We start from the raw sequence: 23,054 nt of genomic DNA, 5'->3' as shown, positions 1-23,054 counted from the left end.
ATATAAAGAATGTAAAAAGAATCTTAAGAAAGAAATTGGAAAAGCTAAAAGAAGATACGAGGTTGCTTTGGCAAGTAAGGTGAAAATAAACCCTAAGGGTTTCTACAGTTATATTAATAGCAAAAGGATAATGAGGGATAAAATTGGTCCCTTAGAGAATCAGAGTGGACAGCTATGTGTGGAGCCAAAAGAGATGGAGGAGATTCTGAACAATTTCTTTTCTTTGGTATTCACCGAAGAGAAGGATATTGAATTGTATAAGATAAAGGAAACAGGTAGGAAAGATATGGAAACTCCGATGATTAAAGAGGAGGAAATACTGGTGCTTTTAAGGAATATAAAAATGGGTAAGTCTCCGGGTCCTGACAGGATATTCCTTAGGACCTTGAGGGAAGTTCGAGTGGAAATAGCAGGGGCTCTGACAGAAATATTTCAAATGTTATTAGAAACGGGGATGGTGCCGGAGGATTGGTGTATTGCTCATGTTGTTCCATTGTTTAAGAAGGGTTCTACGAGTAAACCTAGCAATTATCGGCCTGTGAGTTTGACGTCAGTGGTGGGTAAATTGAGGGAAAGTATTCTTAGAGATCGTATACAGGTGTCCCTTGCTTTTTGAACGTTCCCTTTATGAAACCTTACTGTTATGAAAGACCTACATTAGTTACCTGTTTTCGCTAACAGAAGGTGTTTTCACTGTTACGAAAAAAGCAACGCGCGATAAAAGGCATTGCACGAAAAAAATCAAGCCACGCCCCGAGCAGCTGCTGCTCCCCCGGATTTGGAACTGCATTCTCGCCGGCATTGCTCAAGCACGTGCCTGTGAGCAACCGTTTGCAGGATGAGTTCTAAGGTATCGGAAAAGCCTGAAAGAACTCGTAAGGGTGTTACACTTAGCGTAAAACTAGACATAATTAAGTGTTTCGATCGTGGTGAACCAAGCAAGGACAAGTGAGTTTGGCTTATGGAAGTTGACGAAGATGATGTTGAAGAAGTTTTGGCATCCCATGACCAAGAACTGATAGATGAAGAGCTGATGCAATTGGAAGAGGAAAGAATAACAATCGAAACTGAATGCAGTAGCGAACGGACCGAAAGTGAAGTCGTCCAGGAACTGAACGTAAAGCAACTGCATGAGATCTTCGCAGCAATGATAAAGTATGACTTTAATTTTGAAAGGGTACGTCGGTTTAGGGCGTATTTGCAAGATGGTTTACAAAGAACTGTATGATAGAAAAATGCATGAGGCTAGCAGTCAAGCATACTGTCGTTTTTCAAGCCTTCCACATCAGCCACAGCAGACGATGAGCCTCGACCTTCGACATTGAGGCAGGCAGGCAGACATAGAAAAAGATGACCTGCCTGCCCTGATTGACGATAAGATGACACCCCCCGTGTCCCACCACTCCAGTGGTCCCAACCTCTGGGCCGCGGACAGATATCGATTCGCGGAGAATGCAGCGGTAGCCGGGAGGCACCCAGCATGTCTTTAAGAAAAAAGCTGAAATAAACAAGCTAATTAATTAGGTGCCAGGTGGCACCTAATTAACTAGCTTGTTTATTTCGGCTTTTTTCTTAAAGGCATGCTGGGTGCCTCCCGGCTACCGCTGTACCCCTGCATGCTTCGCGGATTGGTATTGGTTGGCGTCCAGGAGGGTGGGGACCACTGCACCACCCCAACCTCTGACGGCTCAGCCTAACACACCATCGTCAGTGTGCTCGATGTCTTCCCGATTCTAGTAAGTGATACTACACTGTACATACATTATTTCTACTTTATATAGGCTGTGTATTTTTACATGGTATTTGGTATGATTTAGCAGCTTCATAGCTTCAAGGTTACTGGAGAGAGTGTTTTGCCAAGATTGCTTGTGTGAGATTTTCTGCCAAGAGCGCTTGCGCCATGTCTTTGCTGAGAGCGCTTGCGTGAGATTTTCGCTATGGAGAACTCTGCAGGCAATTGTTGTAGAGAAGTATTTCTAATTTATATAGGCTGTGTATTTATCATATCATTCCTGCTTTTACTATATGTTATTTTAGGTTTTATGTGTTATTTGGCATGATTTGGTAGGTTATTTTTAGGTCTGCAAACGCTCAACGAATTTTTCCCATATAAATGGTAATTGCTTCTTTGCTTTATGACATTCTGGCTTACGAACCGTTTCATAGGAACGCTCTACCTTTGGATGGCGGGGGAACTGTATATAATTATCAGGATAGACAGGGTCTGATTAGTAACAGTCAATATGGATTTGTGCGTGGAAGGTCATGTTTGACAAACTTTATTGAATTTTTTGAAGTGGTTACGAGGAAAGTTGCCCAGGATAAAGCGGTGGATGTTGTCGATATAGACTTCAGTAAGGCCTTTGACAAGGTTCCACACGGACGATTAGTTAGCAAGGTTTAATGGTTAGGTATTAATATTGAAGTTGTAAAATGGATTCAGCAGTGGCTGAATGGGAGACACCAGACAGTAGTGATGGATAACTGTTTGTCAGATTGGAGGACGGTGACTAGTGGTGTGCCTCAGGGATCTGTACTGGGTCCAATGTTGTTTGTCATATACATTAACGATCTGGATGATGGGGTGGTAAATTGGATTAGTAAGTATGCAGATGATACTAAGATAGGTGGAGTTGTGGATAATGAAGTAGGTTATCAAGACTTGCAGAGAGATTTAGGCCAGTGAGAAGAGTGGGCTGAAAGATGGCAGATGGAGTTTAATGCTGATGAATGTGAGGTGCTACTTTTTGGTAAGAATAATCAAAATAGGACATACATGGTAAATAGTAGGGCATTGAAGAATGCAGTAGAACAGAGGGATCTAGGAATAATGGTGCATAGTTCCCTGAAAGTGGAATCTCATGTGGATAGGGTGGTGAAGAAAGCTTTTGGTATGCTGGCCTTGAGCATTGAGTATAGGAGTTGGGATGTAATGTTGAAATTGTACAAGGCATTGGTAAGGCCAAATTTGGAGAATTGTGTGCAGTTCTGGTCACCGAATTATAGGAAAGATGTCAACAAAATAGAGAGAGTACAGAGAAGATTTACTAGAATGTTACCTGGGTTTCATCTCCTAAGTTACAGAGAAAGGTTGAACAAGTTGGGTCTTTATTCTTTGGAGCGTAGAAGGTTGAGGGGGGACTTGATAGAGGTATTTAAAATTATGAGGGGGATAGATAGAGTTGACGTGGATAGGCTTTTCCCATTGAGAGTGGGGGAGATTCAAACAAGAGGACGTGAGTTGAGATTTAAAGGGCAAAAGTTTAGGGGTAACATGAGAGGGAACTTCTTTACTCAGAGTGGTAGCTGTGCGGAACGAGCTTCCAGCAGAAGTTGTTGAGGCAGGTTCGATGTTGTCGTTTAAAGTTAAATTGGATAGCTATACGGACAGGAAAGGAATGGAGGGTTATGGGCTGAGTGCAGGTAGATGGGACTAGGTGAGAGTAAGAGTTTGACACGGACTAGAAGGGCCGAGATGGCCTGTTTCTGTGCTGTAATTGTTATATGGTTATATGATTATTTTGTAATAATCCCTTTTAACATAAGTCTGCATAATATTAATTACTGAAGAAGGATAAACAAATTCCTACCCATTGTCCTGCTCTGCAATCAAATTTTAAATATTCTGGATTTTTTTGTCTCTATTATCTGCCATCTCCATCTCATTATCAATCGTGACTAAACATCCCAGTTTGACCAGATTCTCCTTTATGCTGTCAGCTGGTACTCAATGTGGTTGTGCTTTGCTTCCCCTGCGTTTTGAGAAGCAACAGCATACACAAGTTAGGGAACTGCAACACTGGAGCATAATGCTTCGACTTGTACCTGTTTAGTTCAAATGCTATTAGTTTTGATTTTACAAGTGGCTGGATGTGATCAAATGTTAATTAGTTAAAATGTGGGGATCTCTGGCTTCATAGTAGTCTTAAAGTATGGTAACCACAGATGTATGTTGTATTCCATCCGTGGCCTGTTCAGTTCCTTTGTATTGGAGGACTACCAACTGAGTGTATGTAATGATGAAAATTATTAAGATAAACAATAGTGCCGCTACTGTTGACTTTGCTTCAATGTTTAAAAAATTTTTTTTTTGACCTTTTTTTATTTCATTTGGGGATGGAACACAATAACAGACCCGTCTGGACCAACAAGCTCACGCTACCGAGTTACTCCCATGTCACCAATTAACTTACAAACTCGTATGGTTTTGGAATATGGGAACAAACGGAAGCAGCCACAGTAAGCCCATGGGGAGAATGTAGAAACTCCTTACTGTGCTGTAACAGAGTTACACTAACCACTACACTATTGTACCACCCCAATGTCTCCAAGTACAATATTTTCTTATATAAGCATTTACTATTTTTCACACTTGCAAACGTAATCTGAAAGCTGTAGAGTACTGAATTATTTTTCTTGCTTCCAAACAGGCATTGTGCAGTAATAATAGAACGTCTGCCAAGCTTAATAATTGTATCTCCGCCATAATATGAAAAGTTGGCCTCAAAGCTTAAAAGATGTATTGCAATGATGTTATTATGAAGCTGATTCAAAACCTGCTATATAATCAGCTGACACACATAAAAGTTGCTGGTGAACGCAGCAGACCAGGCAGCATCTCTAGGAAGAGGTGCAGTCGACGTTTCAGGCCGAGACCCTTCATCAGGACTAACTGAAGGAAGAGTGAGTAAGGGATTTGAAAGTTGGAGGGGGAGATCCAAAATGATAGAAGACAGGAGGGGGAGGGATGGAGCCAAGAGCTGGACAGGTGATTGGCAAAAGGGATACGAGAGGATTATGGGACAGGAGGTCCGGGAAGAAAGATGGGGGGGGGGGACCCAGAGGATGGGCAAGGGGTATATTCAGAGGGACAGAGGGAGAAAAAGGAGAGTAAGAGAAAGAATGTGTGTACAAAAATAAGTAACAGATGGGGTACGAGGGGGAGGTGGGGCATTAGCGGAAGTTAGAGAAGTCGATGTTCATGCCATCAGGTTGGAGGCTACCCAGACGGAATATAAGGTGTTGTTCCTCCAACCTGAGTGTGGCTTCATCTTTACAGTAGAGGAGGCCGTGGATAGACATGTCAGAATGGGAATGGGATGTGGAATTAAAATGAGTGGCCACTGGGAGATCCTGCTTTCTCTGGCGGACAGAGCGTAGGTGTTCAGCAAAGCAGTCTCCCAGTCTGCGTCGGGTCTCACCAATATATAAAAGGCCACATTGGGAGCACCGGATGCAGTATATCACCCCAGCCGACTCACAGGTGAAGTGTTGCCTCACCTGGAAGGACTGTTTGGGGCCCTGATTGGTGGTAAGGGAGGAAGTGTAAGGGCATGTGTAGCACTTGTTCCACTTACAGGGATAAGTGCCAGGAGGGAGATCAGTGGGGAGGGATGGGGAGGACGAATGGACAAGGGAGTTGCGTAGGGAGCGATCCCTGCGGAATGCGGGGGGGCGGGGGGAAGGGAAAGATGTGCTTAGTGGTGGGATCCCATTGGAGGTGGTGGAAGTTACGGAGAATAATATGTTGGACCCGGAGGCTGGTGGGGTGGTAGGTGAGGACCAGGGGAACCCTCTTCCTAGTGGGGTGGCGGGAGGATGGAGTGAGAGCAGATGTACCTTTTCCTATAGATACTGCCTGACCTGCTGCGTTCACCAGCTTTTTTTGTGTGTGTTGCATGAAAACAAAAGAGGTTTTTTACCTTCAGGTTTGATTTGAATTGGCATTTTGCTAGGGTTAGGTGAAAGGAATTGCGTGTTCAAAAGGCCAAACTTGCAGGAATTGTAATATGGTTCATGTACTGAAGGATCTTAAGGATATGAAAAGGTAGAGGCCAGGATGGATTTGACTGGATTGTAAGTATTTTAACTTTGTTGAAGTAGGTGTCAATGAAAGTCAGAAATCGAGTGATAGTTGAACTCTTTGCAAGTTCAATATAGACTGCAAACATTCAGATGAGCTGATGCATGAAAGGAAAAGTAAACTTGTCAGATCGTGACCAGCTCATGGTTTTAAAGTATCACTTTGTTTTCCTTTGCTGTTTTGCATAACACATTGTAATTTAAGGAAGGATGAGAAGATGGCAGCGCGACGCAGCTCGCAGTGGTCACTCTGGTGGTGATATCTGTTATCTGTCAAGTAGCGTGCCGTGCACAATCCTGATTTGATGGAGATGGACGTGAGAGCACGAAGGAACATCTGGTGAAACTTCTGAAATGCCTGCTTTGCTGCTGCTGCTACTGTGTGGTCCAGGATCTCCAGAGGAGAAGGCACCGAGTCCTCGGCTTTGCATGTTGCTCGGCGGCCGGAGCGGGGTCAAAGCGCTCGACAGAGGATGGTGCTCGGAGGGGCTGGTCGGAGGCTCGAAGTTTTCAGTCGGACTCAGAGTCTGCTGCGGTTGGGTGCTTCCAATGGTGATGCATCAGCAAGTTGGTGGTGCTTGGAGGTTTATGGCAGGGAGAGTTCCTCCCTCCTGCTGTCTGCGTGAGATGATGAGTCTATCGGGACTTTGAGACTTTTTTACTGTGCCCATGGTCTGCTCATTATCAAATTATGGTATTGCTTTGCACTGTTGTAACTATATGTTATAATTATGTGGTTTTGTCCGTTTTAGTCTTAGTTTGTCCTATGTTTTCTTGTGATATCATTCTGGAGGAACGTTGTATCATTTTTTAATGCATGCATTTCTAAATGACAATAAACGAGGACTGAGTGTCCTCTTAATCTAATTTGATTGCCAGATTGCAATTCCTCATTTACAAGTAATGCTATCAAATTTTTATGACTTTTAAAATGGCATAGACTTTGCAACATTTTATAGTATGTTCAATCACTTTTACAGTGTTGAATCTTATTTGAAACAATTCGAAGTCTACCATAAATCCCAGACAATGCTGCAAGTGCTAAGATGAATTGACATCTATAAAAGATAAGATCAATTATGACTAAGTGAGTGTTCCTGTTAGATTTATTCCTCCATAGTTTGCACAAGTTCTTGTTTGTATGTTTTTCTCTCTCGCTTGCTCTTTGCCTGCTACTTTATTTATCTGGGTGTGTCTCATCTTCCTTGGAATGCTGACTCACCAAAAAAAAGCTTTCACTAGGCATAAATGTTGCTTTATAGTGAGCTTTTGATTGTTGAAAGGAAGGCTCACATCATTCACCCCTTTCTCGTCTCAGTGACCGTAAGCCACTGGAGCAGAATTAAGGCCATTTAGTACATCAGTCTGATCATGACTGATTTAATGTTTCCTCTCAAACCCAGTCTTCTGCTTTTCCCACAGAATTTTAGACACCCTTACTAATCAAGGACCTATCAACTTTCTGCTAGCTAAAGAAATTCCTCTTCACCACTGTTCTAATGGGACGCCCTTTTATTCTGAGGCTGTGCCTTCTGGTCTTAGACTCATCCAATACTGGAAACATCCTCTCCAGTTTTATTATGTCCAGGTCTATCAATATTCAGTAGGTTATAATAAAATCCTTCTAAATTTAAAATAACTCCAACAGATTTGCTGGATGAGATCTCACCTTAAGGAAACCTTACAGACTTTAGCCTATTTTGTCATGTGCTTCCAAATACCCAAAACCAACACTTTTAATAATTGGCACTAAAATCTGTGGTGTGGAGTGACATTAGTGATTTTCCAGTCCTCTGGAGCCAGTCTCCACAATCTCTTCAGATATCCCTCTCAGGATCCTGTGCTGTTGGCCATCCAGTCCAGGTTGCCAAGCATTTTCTCTTACTAATTATGACTGAACTCACTTCTGCCAACTGACTTTCAGGAAATTTTTGGCACATTGTTAGTGTGTTCTACAGGGAAGACTGATGCAGAGAACTTAGTTTGCCTACTATTTCTTTGCCATTGCTACTTCAGCTTTGTTTTCCAGAGATCCATTGTTCACCTACGCCTCTATATGTATCTATAAAAACTCATATTATCTAGCTTATCTTCATATTTCATCTTTTCACTTCTTATTGCTGTTTAGCTGTTTTCTGTAAGTTCTTAAAAGCTTCCTAATCCTCTAGCTTCTGGGTAGTTTTTTTGCAATATATTTTATAGCCTCTCTTTTGCTTTTATGCTGTCTTTGATTTTCCTTGTTAGCCATAGTTACCACAGCCTCCCTCATCCTGATTACTTTTATAATCTTTGGACTTTGAAAGCCTTAATCACATGTACATGTGATTATGTATATACATATAAAACTCAATTTTCAAAGCAATCTCAAAACAGGTGAGTGTTATAAATATTCTTTCCACCCTTCCTTTTCCAGTCACAATGGCTCCGATCTTTTTCCTGTCCTCATCTACCTATCAAACCTCCCACATGGATCCACCTATCACCTGCACATTCTTGCTGAATTCCCTGTGTCTCTTTTTTTATGCTGCCTATTTCCCTCTTCCAGTTCAGATTAAGGGTCCAGCCAACATACAGTAGCTCTCCAGGTCATTGAGGCACACAAGCCTCCAAACCACAACCAACTCTTCCTTCAGTTAGTCCTGACGAAGGGTCTCTGCCTGAAACGTCGACTGTACCTCTTCCTAGAGATGCTGCCTGGCCTGCTGCGTTCACCAGCAACTTTGATGTGTGTTGCTTGAATTTCCAGCATCTGCAGAATTCCTGTTGTTTACAAGATTGAAAAGAATGTTAGAATATTTTTATTCTTGTCCCACATTGCATCATGTTGTATGAGTTAAGGGATGGATTGTGGAAGTAGCTTGATAACTGGCTGGTCAGTTTCCCCTTTACTAAATTATTTCTGTTGAAGATGCAACCCTTATCTCCTGACAAATTGACAAATGCTACTTATTTCTCTGTGGCCATATCTTCCCTTTTTAAAATTTTAACTTGTTAAAAAAATCCAAGCTATTTCCTCTGATAGCCTGTAATTTGTGGATATTTTGGACAGCACGTTATACAAAAAATAATGGAGTTTAGCTGAGCTCCTGTAAGTATTTTTGTGTGGCATTTTAATAATTTTCTTTTTACACAATTTGTGTATTGGTGCATGTATTTCCTTTCCACTACAATAATTATCAATGCTATTTTGTGGTGCTAGATGTGTTATAAAAAGGAGAGGATCATATTTTTTCCTAAATTGGACACAGAACAAACCATATCAAAATTTGATGTGGTTTAGTTAAGAGATAAGGGAACTGAACACTATAGATACCATTAGTGTGAGTCTGTTATTTTTGGCCACCATTCCTTCATTAAAGCCTCTCTAGCTTTTCCTTCTTCCCCTGTCCATCCTTCATAATCCCTGACTACACTGTGTTCAGGATATGTTTGCTTATTCCTAGATCCCTCTACTTTTTTAAAAAAAAGTTGCTAATTGCAATGTCTTATTTGGGGTTTTTGTTTCATCTTGCTATTAATGGTAATTTTATCATCCTTCTCCCTGCAAAGTACACGTGGCCTCAACCTTACTAGTCTTCCTTTTATCCATCTGCTTTCTCGTTGAGGATTGTGAATGTCACAACTTTCTTTCTCTAATCAGGCCTCATGAAATCCCTTTGTTTCAGCTTCAGGTGAAGCAGCTAGATCCACAGTGAGGAGTGAATTGTGTGTTGCCGAGCATAGTATACAGACATCCCACCTTGCAAAAACTCATTTCAGCGAGGTAGCATCCCTGCCCCCCTCCCCCCACAACCCCATATCCGTGCCGCCCCCCCCCCCCCCACGGTCGATCTCCAAGGGTGTATGTAATACTTTTTTTAGTGATTTTGTCTAATCTGTAAACCAAGTTGGGTATATGCAGAAAATGTGACATTAAGATATGTACTTGTATTATATTATCATGTTTATTCTATTACAACTTTAAACAAGTCTACAGGGAGTTTGGCCTCATCAAGTAGGACATCAATAGCATAGCTCCTTAGCAGCCAGCTAGCGAGTTTAAATAATATTAGCAATGCTAATGAATAACTGACTCCTGTTAAACTCACCTCAACATGTCTTTTACAGTCTTAACCCACCATGGGCAATAGAAAAGTCACTGATACAAACAGTGCAGCGAGCAACACTGTCATTATTTTTGAGGTCGACTGTAAAGCCCGCCCACAGAGAAAAGTGATGGGTCTACTTAGCAGGGGTTTTTGCACCGCAGACCGGTTTAATATTCACAAAATTCTTGCGGACTGGCTGACCGGGGGCAGGGGTGTTAATCACGACCGGAATATAGGTGATAAGTCAATCGCATCATAACATTTTAAGTAACGTTTGGATATTAAACACTGCGCATATTTTCCCCGTATGAACATGTAAAATCATTGCAACACACCAATATCGCTGAATCAATGGGAGCCCTGGGCTTGTTTTCCTGCAACAACATGGTCCTATCGAGGGGTGATGGGAGACAGCGATACTTGAAGGGGGTTCCTTATGTCCAGTCTATTCCGCAATTTAGTTTTCGTTGCATTCATTGCAGAGATATGTTGGAAATGGAGGCAACGTTTTCAGTGCTTTCATGGCTATCTCAGGATATGAGAGGATCATGGGACAGGAGGTACGAGGAGAAAGACTGGGGGTGGGTGGGGGGGGACCCAGAGGATGGGTAAGGGGTATAGTCAGAGGGACAGAGGGAGAAAAAGGAGAGTGAGAGAAAGAATGTGTGTATAAAAATAAATAACGGATGGGGTACGAGGGGGAGGTGGGGCATTAGCGGAAGTTAGAGAAGTCGATGTTCATGCCATCAGGTTGGAGGCTACCCAGGCGGAATATAAGGTATTGTTCCTCTAACCTGAGTGGTGGCTTCATCTTTACAGTACAGGAGGCCTGTCTTTCTCCCCGGATCTCCTGTCCCATGATCCTCTCATATCCCCTTTGCCAATCACCTGTCCAGCTCTTGGCTCCATCCCCCTCCCCCTCCTGTCTTCTCCTATCATTGAGCACCCCAGTGTATTTATACTTTGTTTTCAAATCAATGATTTCTTTTATTAAACTGGTGGAATCCTAGCAACCTTGATTAAACCCCTTTGTTCGCTATTACTTTACCTTAGTATTTTGTTTGATCAATGTTTTTGCGTAATTTTTCTCCTACTACTTAGAACATTCTCCACAACTTCCACTCAGTGATTTGTGGTCATCTGATTCCTAAATGCCAGCAAATCCTTTTCTTTTGACAATTCTCCTCAGTACCTACCTTTTATTTATTTAGAGATTCTGTGCAGAAAAGGCTCTTCCGGCTCAGCGAACTTTGCCTAATCACAGGACAGGAAAGGACTGTTCGAATTAGTGTACTAACCTGAGGAGAAAACCCGGGCACCGGGGGGAACCCACGCATTCATGGGGAGGATGTACAAAACTCCTCAAAGGTGACATTGGAATTGAATTGTGAATCTAATGCTCTGAGCTGTAATAGCATTGTGCTAACCACTACGCGACTGTGGTGTCCCTCTCTACCTGAACATTTCTTAGTGGTATCTAACTGACTCGTTGAACTTTAAATCCACGGTGTTTCTTGATATCTTTTGAAATTAATCTGATTTGCGGTTGCATTGATAATGTTTAATGTGAAGTGTAACCTACTTCGGGTCAATAATTCTAGTTCTGCTAAAATCTTGCCTTAAATGATTAACAATTTGGAGTGCAAACCCCACAATGATTTGCATATTAACAGGTTGTAAGTGTGCCTTTTGTTTCTTGAAAATACTCAGCAGGCTTGACAGCATTTCTGGAGACCAAAATTACTGTTAACATTTTGGATTGATTACCTTCCTGATAGGAGTATTTTCAGCATTTTGTTGTCCTTCAAATTTCCAGCATCCACAATAATTTTTATTTTGGATTCCCTTTGCTGCTGGATATATTATGGAGGTGTTTGATGTTTAAAACAACATATTTTGATATTTCCATGGAAGAATTTGGGCATAACCATTAATTTTATCTTATGTAAAAGAGATCTGGCAGGATCCTAATACACTGTGAAATTCCATGTACTCATGGTGTCCTGACACTGTGAAACCTCCATGTACTCTTAAGCGAGTGAAATGTTTTGTTATCTGATGGGCCTTTGTCAAGAAATTCTTACTCATTCATGTTTTGTAAAACATTGATATCGATTTGGCTCAGTTAGTGACTGAAATTTGCGTGCACAGTGAAATGTGGACACTATTCATGCATATACAGCAAATCCCCACCACTATAAAAGCTCAGCCAAATCATCATGCCAGAGTTCAACAAGGTACTGAAATCTTGCAGCTTGATGCCTCAGTGGAAAGAAAAAGTTCAAAGTATATTTATTAACAAAGTGTATGTCACCATATTCCACCCTGATATTCACTTTCTTGTAGGCATTCATATTAGACCAAAGAAATACAATAGAATGAATGAGAATGACTGGTAGTATTCAAAAGCGAGTCTGTAAATTGTATTCAGTGATCAGTTCAGTGTTGTGGTGAGTGAAGTTATCCATGATGGTTGAAGGGTAATAAGTGTTCCTGAACCTGGTAGTGTGGGACCTGTGGCTTTTGTATCTCCTTCCCTATGGTAGTAGTGGGAAGAGAGTATGGCCTGGATGGTAAGGATCCAGGATGATGGATGCTGCTTTAAGCAGACATGGCTTCATTCAACAGCACTAAAGCTACTTTTTGTCGGTAGATTTATTACAAGGAGTCATCAATGATTTGAGATTTCCATTTTCTTTTCACCCACTCTTGCTTTAATTATATACATGATGCTTTCAAATGTTTCAAGTTTCAAAAAGGCTCAAGCAAAGGGGTGACAGTTGTGAAAGGATATTGTTCTGATCTTGTCAGTGGCACAGAACAATATTTTTTAGATTATGAAGACACGCAGCCCTCTTTTATTGTCATTTAGTAATGCATGCATTAAGAAATGATACAATATTTCCTCTGGTGTGATATCACAAAACACAGGACAGACCAAGACTGAAAAACTAACAAAACCACATAATTATAACATTTAGTTACAACAGTGCAACAATACCATAACTTGATGAAGTCCATGAGCACAGTAAAAGTTCAAAGTCTCTCAAATGTCCCACATCTCACACAGACGAAGAAGAACTCTCCCTGCATACCTGACCACGGTCCGACTCTGAGTCATCCGAAAACTTTGAGCTCTGATCAGCTCTCCGACACCAAGTACTGAGCACCATCTCTATCTGAACGATTCGACCTCCTTCTCGGTCGCCAACAGCAGGCAAAGCCGGGGATTTTGAGGCCTTCCCTCAGAAAGATTCCTGACCGTGTAGTAATGACAGCAGCGAACGAGCGTTTCAGAAATTTTTCCAGATGTTCCTCTGTGCTTTCATGTCCATCTCCATCAAATCAGAATTGTCCACGGCCCCTATTTAACAGATACGATATCATTTTTCATTGGAGAGCTGCTCCAGGTACTGGTGTAGTAGCAGGTATTGAAATCTGGCATGACTTGGAAAGAGCAATGCAGACCATGCTGTATTGGAGCACAGAGAAGAGAACCTCTCCTTAATGCACTGTCATGAGGTTCAGGGAGCAATTAGTCCAACTGATCTTCAATGTAGAAACAATGTCGCATACATCTAGATTGCAATTCACTTAAACTACCATTTGCTCTTGATACATCTGCAAGTTTAGAGTGGGTCAGAGATGCAGTTTGTCATTGGCTGCTGATGTGGCTGTGCCAGTGAACTTCCATGCTTTGGGCTCTTCCAAGCATTGAGTTGGTTTCTGTTTAAATCTATCCCTTTCAAGATTCATTTATTATCAAAGAATTTATAGATCATACAACCTTGAGATTTGCTTGCTCACAGGTTAGCCACAAAGCAAGAAACCCGAAGGAAACTTAATTTTTAAAAAAAAGAACAAAAATAAAAGACCAACACTTGCTGCACAAGAGAAAGAAAAAAGAAAATACAAATCATGCAAACAACTGAAACAAACAACAGCATTCTGAACTGATAAGTCCTCGGATCTGAACCCCGGAGCAGCCTGGAGCAGGCCCAAAGCCTCGCTTATCAGTTCATTGTATTAGCAGGAACGAAGCACAGAAGCTGGGGCAGCTTTGGAGTGAAGTATTGCATAAAAGTGTTCATTAAAGCAGCTTGCGGGGTGGTTATAGAAACATAGAAGATCTACAGCACATTACAGATCCTTCGGCCCACAACGTTGTGTCAACCATGTAACCAACTCTGGAAGCTGCCTAGAATTTTCCCATCACATAGCCCTCTATTTTTCTGAGCTCTATGTAAGAGTCTCTTAAAATACCCTATTGTATTCACCTCTATCACCTTTGCTGGCAGTGCATTCCACGCACCCACCACCCTGTGGAAAAAAAAAACCTTACCTCTGACATCTCCCTTGTACCTACTTCCAAGCAGCTTAAAACTATGCCCCTCGTGTTGGCCATTTCAATCCTGGGGAAAAGCCTCTGACTATTCACACGATCAATGCCTCTTATCATCTTATGCACCTCTATCAGGTAATCTCTCATTTTCCGTCGCTCCAATGAGAAAAGGCCAAGTTCACTCAACTAATTCTCATAAAGTACATCCTCCAATCCAGGCAACATTCTTGTAAATCTCCTCTGCACTCTGTATAGTATCCACATCCTTCCTGTAATCAGGAGACCAGAACTGAATGCAGTACTCCAAGTGGGGACTAACTAAGGTCGTATATAGCTGTAACATTACCTTATTGCTCTTGAACTCAATTCCATGGTTAATGAAGGCCAACACTCCTTGCGCCTTCGTAACAACACAGTCAACCTGCACAGCAGCTTTGAGTGTCCTATGGACACGGAACCCGAGATCTCGCTGATCCTCCACGCTGCAAAGAATCTTACCATTAATATTGTATTCTGTCTTCAAATTTGACCTATCGAAATGAGCCACTTCACACTTATTTGGGTTGAAGTCCATCTGTCACTTCTCAAACCAGTTCTGCATTCTATCGATGTTCCGCTGTAACCTCTGACCTCAAATCCTCCTAGACAAAGTACAAACAAGTGCAGATTTTGGTCTAACCATCAACTGTAAAAAAAAAAAACAAAAAAAAAAAAACCCAAATGTATGGTAATATCAAAACAGCAAGATACCCCCAACTGCCGATCGTACATCAGTAACCAAGAGCTTGAACAAAAGACCAGCTTTAAATACTTCGTAGCTTTACATCACAAGATGCTAGAAGGAGAGAAAAGAAGAATTGTCATTGCCAAAACCAACTTCCAAAAAATGAAACCCATTTTTACCAGCAGATACATTTCTATGACAACAAGGCTTAGGCTACTAAAATGTTACATCTGGTCAATCTTGCTGTGTGCTTCCGGACTATAACACCAGAACTCCAAAGAAACTTAGAAGCAACAGAAATGTTTCTTAGAAGAATGCTGAAAATAAGACAGTACTCCAACATGCCCATACAAAAAGATCTTTAATGAGAGCATTAAATGAGGGGAAACTTAAATTCCTGGGCCATGTCATCAGAAAGGGAGAAATAGAATGCCTTACATTACAAGGCCGTATGCCTGGGAAACGTGGAAGAGGAAGGCAAAAAAAAATATATGGACACTGAAAGAACTAACAAATCTAAATGTGCGAGATATCATTGATGCTGCGAGGGATCGTTCTATGTGGAGAGCCATGATCGCCCAAGCGTGTAATGCGCAAGGCATGTGAAGAAGAAGAAGAATATTCTCCAAGCATATGCTTAATCCACAAATGCATGGGGAACATGCCTACAATTGCGATCAGCTACGCCATGAAATGTGATTGAAAGGCACTCCTGTAATGCACACAAGCAGATTACTTTGACAAAGGGCTTCTATAATAATCAGTGTTAATATTCGTAGTTTACTGTGTGCTATGCAAATTTGTCAGGATGAAGGTCCACCCTTTTTACCATTTCAATGGTAAGTATTTGAGAGGTAGGAACAAAATAAAGCAGATACATGATGATATATGTGAACAACTCATGATACCTCTTCGTGAAACTCCTGTTGTTCAAGTGTATTTTCACACCATGCATTGTTTCTATTTGGTATCAAGGTACAGAGAATTAGAAATAAATTGTCTGCTTAAAAAAGGGGTGTGAAATGCAGAGAATTTCCCTGTGGATGGGTACTAGGTGTTGAGAAAACAGATGTGGCTGAATGCTGATTTCTTGGAAATGTGCAATTCAAGAAGTGAATGAGAACTTTACATTTGAGTTTTTGCTGGAAAGCTGTTAATTAGTTAAGTAACCTCTAGGAATGGGGGTAAAGTGGAATAGAATAGAAACAGCAGTATTTTTCATTAGCTGATGTTTAAGAGATGTAACTTAGAAGGCAACGTTTGGCGATGTTATGTTATCTCTAGATAGTCCTGAGTTGTCAGAACGTTTTAAAAACAAGTCTGAGGAGTGAAGAGGGTTAAATTCATAACTTTTTGCCTCAGAGTTGAGAGCACTGCATAGTAATTGAGCCTCAGCTGGCACCTCTAGCCTTCTGCAAACAGTTGCAATTTTGTGCCTTTTATACCAAGCTCTTTGAACAATGAATTCATCACATCAGGTCGCCAAAACTATACATATTTATAGTGCTGTCTTTAAAATATTCAACTAAGGTGTTGTCTGCTCCCTCAGGTTGATAAGGAAGATGGCAACAGACTGCTATAGAGTGGAAACGTTCTTGCAGGTGTCCCAGACAAGATCCATCTCTTCCCTTTTTTTTGGAAATTGGTTATCTAGGCGATTATTACATTGTCATTTGAGGAAGCCTACAATGCACATACTATCCAATATTATAGTGGTGCCATTTGAAAGAGTTTAGTTAGTCCTGAGGTTGTGTAAGTATCTAAATTGTCCTGCAGGTAGTCAAACATTGAAGTTTCCAGCCATTGTACTGCGATCACTTAAGTCGAGTATGATGTTCTCCTAAAGCTGTAGAGGCTAATGCAGGATCCACATATCCAGGAACTTACGGTGGATTTTCTTAATGGAGAATGCCTTTGTGTGACTTTGTTTAATGCACAGAGGCTGATGCATGAGCAGCTACCACAGGTTTCTTGACAGATCTGGGTCTGGGTCCACTGACGTAGAATGCAAGATAACTGGAGTCCCTTCATTGTTGCTGCTTTCCTCTGCCTTCATGGCCATTGTGATATGTCATCATCTTCCACTAGTTCCACCATTGAGGTCTTAGTTGGATCGCTCTTTGGATGGCGCCAATAAGTGGCGACTTTTTGTGCAGCTCCAGTGAGAATCCTCAAGTATTCCCCTTTAGGACTGCTGAGCTGAAATCTAGTCACATCCATGGGTAATTCAGTTTGAAAATTGTTTTAAGATGTTTAAAAAAATCTATTGATCCTCAAAATTGGTGAAACCTGGATGGAAGACTTTGGTCGTGAGTGCAGTTCCCCTTTAACAGCAAGGAAAGTGAGCTGCTCTGCAGGTACAATTGAAATGCAGAGCTCTTAGGCCCCTACTCCTGACTATCCTGCTGCAGAATGTAGAGTCTCTGGAAAATAAAATTTGAAGAGCTTGGAGGAGGATTTCACAAAATTTACTCCTCTCTGCACTGGACTGAGGCTGTGACCTGCAACTAATGGGCGCCTGAATCAGCCGTGACTGGCTTCATGGCCTGTGGACTCACTTTTGTCAACTTCAATTCTGAGGGTTATTTAATTGCTTTCCATATTTTGTTTCATTTTCTGCACATTGGGTGTTTGAAGGTCTTTTTAATGGGCTCTATTAGGTTTCTTTGGTTTGTGGCTGCCTGCAAGGAGTATAGTTTGATAATGAATTTTGAACCTTTGGCCGATGTCAGGCAGGCACTGGATTTCAGCAGTCATGAAGCAGCACTCCTGGATGACTTCTCTATCACTGCAGGGGATTTCAGCCAGGCTAGCAGGAAGAAGTTTCTGAACAACTACCAACAACATATCACCTGTGGAACCAGAGGGGCCAACACACTTGACCACTGTTATACCACCATCAAAACTGCTTACCATGCCACCCCACACCCACACTTTGGAAAGGCTGATCACCTGGCTGTACTTCTACTCCCTGCTTTGAGTCAGTGGACTGGACAATATTCAGGCATTCATCTTCGAACTTGATTAACTACGTCACAGTTGTCACCCACTTCATCAAGTCCTATGTGGTTGAGAACATACTGGACATGCCCAAACCAAAATCCATGGATGAACCAGAAGATTCTGCTGAGGGCTTGATCTTGGTATTCAAGACTGGTGATCCAGAACTATACAAGAAATCCAGCTATGACCTAAGGAAGGCTAGATTAAGAGCAAAAGATCAATTCTGATGGAAGTTGAGATGGAATTGGATGCACATCAACTCTGACAGAGTATGCAGGCCATTACCTCCAACAAGGTAAAACCTAACATTATGGATGACTGTGATGCTTCAATCTCAGATGTGCTCAATGCCATTTATGTACGCTTTGAAAGAGAGAATAAAACTATACTTGTGCAAACCTCTGCATCTTCTGATGATCTGTCTTGGAGGTTGAAGTCAGAACATCTTTCAAGAGGGTAAATCCTCGGAAGGCATCAGGCCCCAATGGTTTACATGGGAGGGACCTGAAAAACTTGCCGACAAACTTGTCAGGAGTGCTCAAGGATATCTTCAAGCTCTCGCTGCTCCAGTCACAGATTCCCATCTGCTTCAAAAGGATGACAATGTCCAAGAAGAGCAGCGTGAGCTACCTTTGACTATAGCCCAGTTGCACTCACACCTACTGTGATGAAGTGCTTTGAAAGATTGGTCATGGCCGGAAACAATCTTGCCTAAGCAAGAACCTAGACCTGCAGCAATTTGCCTATCACCAGAATAGGTCTACAGTGGATGCAATCTCACTGGCTCTCCACTCAGGCTTGGATTGTTTGGGCAATAGCAATACTTACATCAGGTTGCTATTTTTTGATTACAACTGTGTACTCAGCCCCCTGCTGTACTCACTGTACACCCATGATTGTGTAGCCAAGTTTCCATCAAACTCAATATATAAGTTTGCTGATGACACAACAATTGTAGGCTGTATCTCAGGTAATGATGAGTTTGAGTACAGAGAGGAAATTAAGAACCTGGTGGCATGGTGTGAAGACAATAACCTATCCCTCAATGTCAGCAAGACGAAGGAATTGGTTGTTGACTTCATAAGGAGTAGTGGACCGCACAACCCAATTTACATCGGTGGTGTGCAAGTGGAACAGGTCCACCAATCTCCTGTCCATAGATTCACTTTACACCGCACGCTGTCGGAGAAGTGCTGCCAGGATAATCAAGGACATGACCCACCCAGCCAACAGACTTTTTGTCCCTCTTCCCTCCGGGAGAAGATTCAGGAACTTGAAGACTCGTACGGCCAGATTTGGGAACAGATTCTTTCCAAATGTGATAAGACTGCTGAACGGACCCTGACCCGGATCTGGGCCGTACCCTCCAAATATCTGGACCTGTCTCTCGGTTTTTTTGCACTACCTTACTTTCCATTTTTCTATTTTCTATTTATGATTTATAAATTAAATTTTAAATATTTACAAATTTTAACTATTCTTAATATTTTTAATATTTGTAATCCAGGGAGTGTGAAACGCAGATTCAAATATCACTGTGATGATTGTATGTTCTAGTACTAATTGTTTGGCGACAATAAAGTATAACTCAGCATTCAACACTGCCATACCCTCAGTGCCAATTAACAAGCTCCAAAACCAGATTCTCTGAAACTCCCTCTGCAACTGATTCCTTGGCATCTTTATTGGGAGACTACAGTCAGTGCAGATTGGAAATAACGTCCCCTCGCTGACAATCAACACTGCTGCACTTCAAGGATGCGAGTTTAACCCACTGCTCTACTCTCTCTACATTGTTGACTGTGTGGCTCGGCATAGCTCAAACACCATCCATAAATTTGCTGACAGCACAATTATTGGCAGAGTTTCAGATGGTGATGTGAAGATGTACTGGAATGAGATATAGTTCAGCCGGTTGAGTGGCATCGAAAAACAGCCTTGTGCTCAGCATCAGTAAGACTGAGTAATTGTGAACTTCAGGAAGGGGAGGTTGAGGGAACTCTCACCTGTTATCATTGTGAGATCAGCAGTGGAAAAGGTGAGCAGTTTCAAGTTCCTGGTTGTTAATATTTCTGAAGATCTATCCTGGTCTCAACATATTGATGCAGTTTAAAAATGGGATGACAGCAGGTGTATCTCATTAGGAGTTTGAGGAGACTTGGTATGTCACCAAAGATTCTTGCAAATTTGTATAGTTGTACTGTGGAGAGCATTCTAACTGGTCGCATCACCGTCTGGCATGAAGGGGCCACTGCACGAAGCTGCAGAGAGTTGTGAACTCGGCCACCTTCATCATGGGCACTAGTCTCACCAGCATCCAGGACATATTCAAAAGGTGATGCCTCAAAAAGGCAGCAACCATTATTAAGGACCCCATTATCCAGGAAGTGATATCTTCTCATTGTTACTGTCAGAAAGGAGGTGGAGAAGCCTGAAGGCATGCAGTCAGTGAATCAGGAACAACTTCATCCCCTCTGTGATCAGATTTCTGAATGAGCAATAAACCTATGTACATGACCTCATTATTTCTTCTGTGCATTTTTACACTTTTTATGGAATGTACTACTGCAAAGCAACAAATTTCATGGTGTATGCCAGTGATTTTTAAACCTAAACCTGAACCTCCCCCTTGACTTTACTGCTAAGGGTGACCATTCCAGGAGCTAAGTGGTAAATGGCTGAACTCCAGACAGGATCGTTCCTGGGATCACAGGAACTCTCAAGCCTCTCCACCATGATCAAGTGCTAATAGTCGAGGAAGCTTCCAACAGATCTGATCTTGCTGTATATGTGGGGTCACCACAACCAGCAAGGATATGGTTTATTGAGGAAAATCTCATACGGTTTCATATCTTACTGGGGGATATGTTTTTAATTGTATGTATTAACCAAATATATATTCTAATGTTAGGTGAATTCCATTAATTAATTATATTAAGGAACACATTTTCCTCAATTGTGACAGATGGATACTCAACACATATTGGGGTAATGTGTAGTATGGAACAAGTATCCAATAATCTTTATAACAGACTTATTGTGACAATCTCACACTCTGCTTACAACACTGCATGGTCTATCTTCACTGTTGGGAGCTCAGCATTAAAATTGCAGTACATTGTCTTTTCCAATAATTGTTTTAAAACCTGACTTTCACAATACAAACTAATGAACTGAGAGAGGAGATAAATAATGTTGTCTTTGGGGTACGTAGTCCCAATGGAGTGCCCTCTCTTGAGTGGTTTGAACTATCAGCCCGATTTCTTCAAGACATGTTGTGCTGTGTCTACCTCTTCCACTATTTCAGATTCTGGGGGCTAGGGTAAGAATAGGTAGGGTTTAAATATTGCTACAGATTTGTTTTGAGCATAGCGGGATTCTCAGAGAAAGTGGTAACTACATTTAAAAGATATTGGACAAGTACTTGGCTAGGAGATCAAACCCAGGCAAATGGGATTAATTTAGATAGGCATCTTGACGTGCATGGACTAGTTGGGCTAAAGGACTCGTATTACTCGGACTCCAGTGTTTAAATTAGTACCGAGAATGGGAGTGGGGGAGTACAGTCATTCCAACGGTGGGGCGCGCAATTTGTGTTTCAATCTGTTGAATATGTCCTGCGGTTTAGCCGTCCCAGTTGTTTGTGTTCTGAACTTTAACACTTGGACCTTTTTGTCTCGGGGGTTATCACAAGTAGTACTTGACATGAGTTCAGCCACGAAGTCGGCGCGATTTGCGGCGTGCTGCTCGGGACGAGGAGCGCTGGCGATCCCCTTAAGGGGTTGCTCTCGGGATCCTGGACGCCCGCGGCACCGTCGTTCGTTTTATGCAATGAATGGTCACGGATCTGATCGACGCTCTGTCCAAAGCAAGTAACATCTATCACGTTTTTGAATGGACATTCGGCTGTTTGGAATGATTCCGACATGATGAGTTTGAACTGAAGGACGGTGACAGGATTCCTCGCTGGCAGATTGAGGGTGACATTAGTCACTTTTAGTGGGAGGATTTCATTTAGTTATCCAGTAAGGGAGCGAAGGGACTGTAATTGAGTCCGAGGTGAGAGAGTGGCCCCACCTCCTTTAATTGACCAGTTTTATAAACAGAGCCGCCGGGAGTCTGAGTGATCGAACCAGTCTCACCCCGGAGATCTGATCGCCAAGAGCGAAGCGACATGGGGAGCAGTTGTAGGAGCGTGTGTGAGACCTGGTGCATCTCTTGGATCGTGTTTCTGCTCGGCCAGTCTTTGTTGCTCTGGCACTCGGTGGAAGGAGCCTTCAGCTGGCACCAGCAGAGCGGATTCGACTCGGTCCCTGGAAAGCTCCGCTCCAGCTCAGCAGAATTCGGTTCGAAAAACAGCGGCAACGAGAATATCAGCAGCTACGAGATTGTCCATTTCCAATGGAATCATGTTAAGAATCCATACATCATCTCAATCTGGATACTGGTGGCCAGTCTCGCCAAAATTGGTAAGCGAATTGGGGTCTCTGCTGGTTTTATTCGGACTCTCTCCACGCCGTTCTGGGGTTGTCCTTGTTCGTGCAACCTACTTTTAGATTGCATGCCCTAGAAAAGCTGTGTGGATAAATTGCTTTGAAAATGTATAACAGGACGGCTTCGACTGAAGTTGATATTTTTAGTTACATATTGTAAGTGTCCGTTTCTTTCACTCTCTGCAGCTATGTTAAAGTTAGCTGTGTTTTAATCGATTACATTATTTAACATTATAAATAATTTGACAGCATTATCGAGACACTAATATTCCGCATCCTTTCAAATTAAAGGCCTTTCTTTAAAGGGTTGCACATCTTCTCCAGGTAATTCAGATTATTATCTGAGTTCTGATGGGGGGGGGCCAGGTTTGTGGAATGTCAGTTCAAAGACTTTGCTGTGTCCTCTGATTGGACAGACCCAGACACTTCACCCCTTTCTCTCATTCCTCCTACACAATCTGAGTAAGACCAGAACATATCAACTATGTTATTTGAATAACACACACAAAATGCTGGAGGTGGATTCAGTGGATCAACAGGCC

At 42.0% G+C, this 23,054-nt stretch overlaps 1 protein-coding gene across 2 annotated transcripts in view; it reads left to right on the top strand.

Moving 5' to 3' along the window:
• The window catches only part of LOC140212522 (sodium/hydrogen exchanger 3-like), a 163,781-nt gene that overhangs the window by 26,924 nt on the left and 113,803 nt on the right, over positions 1 to 23,054 (top strand). Inside the window, exon 1 of one of the 2 annotated variants that reach the window (XM_072283439.1) lies at positions 22,191 to 22,488. The exons of the other annotated variant lie outside the window; for it this stretch is intronic. Coding sequence (XP_072139540.1) covers positions 22,194 to 22,488 — 295 coding nt within the window. The 5' untranslated portion in view covers positions 22,191 to 22,193. Of the gene's footprint in view, positions 1 to 22,190; positions 22,489 to 23,054 lie in introns of those variants that run through there. 2 annotated transcript variants of the gene reach the window in all.

The sequence above is a fragment of the Mobula birostris genome, chromosome 19 (genome assembly GCF_030028105.1).
Source record: "Mobula birostris isolate sMobBir1 chromosome 19, sMobBir1.hap1, whole genome shotgun sequence".
Classification (NCBI taxonomy): Eukaryota; Metazoa; Chordata; class Chondrichthyes; order Myliobatiformes; family Myliobatidae; genus Mobula; species Mobula birostris.
This window is presented reverse-complemented; position numbering and strand designations above follow the sequence as displayed.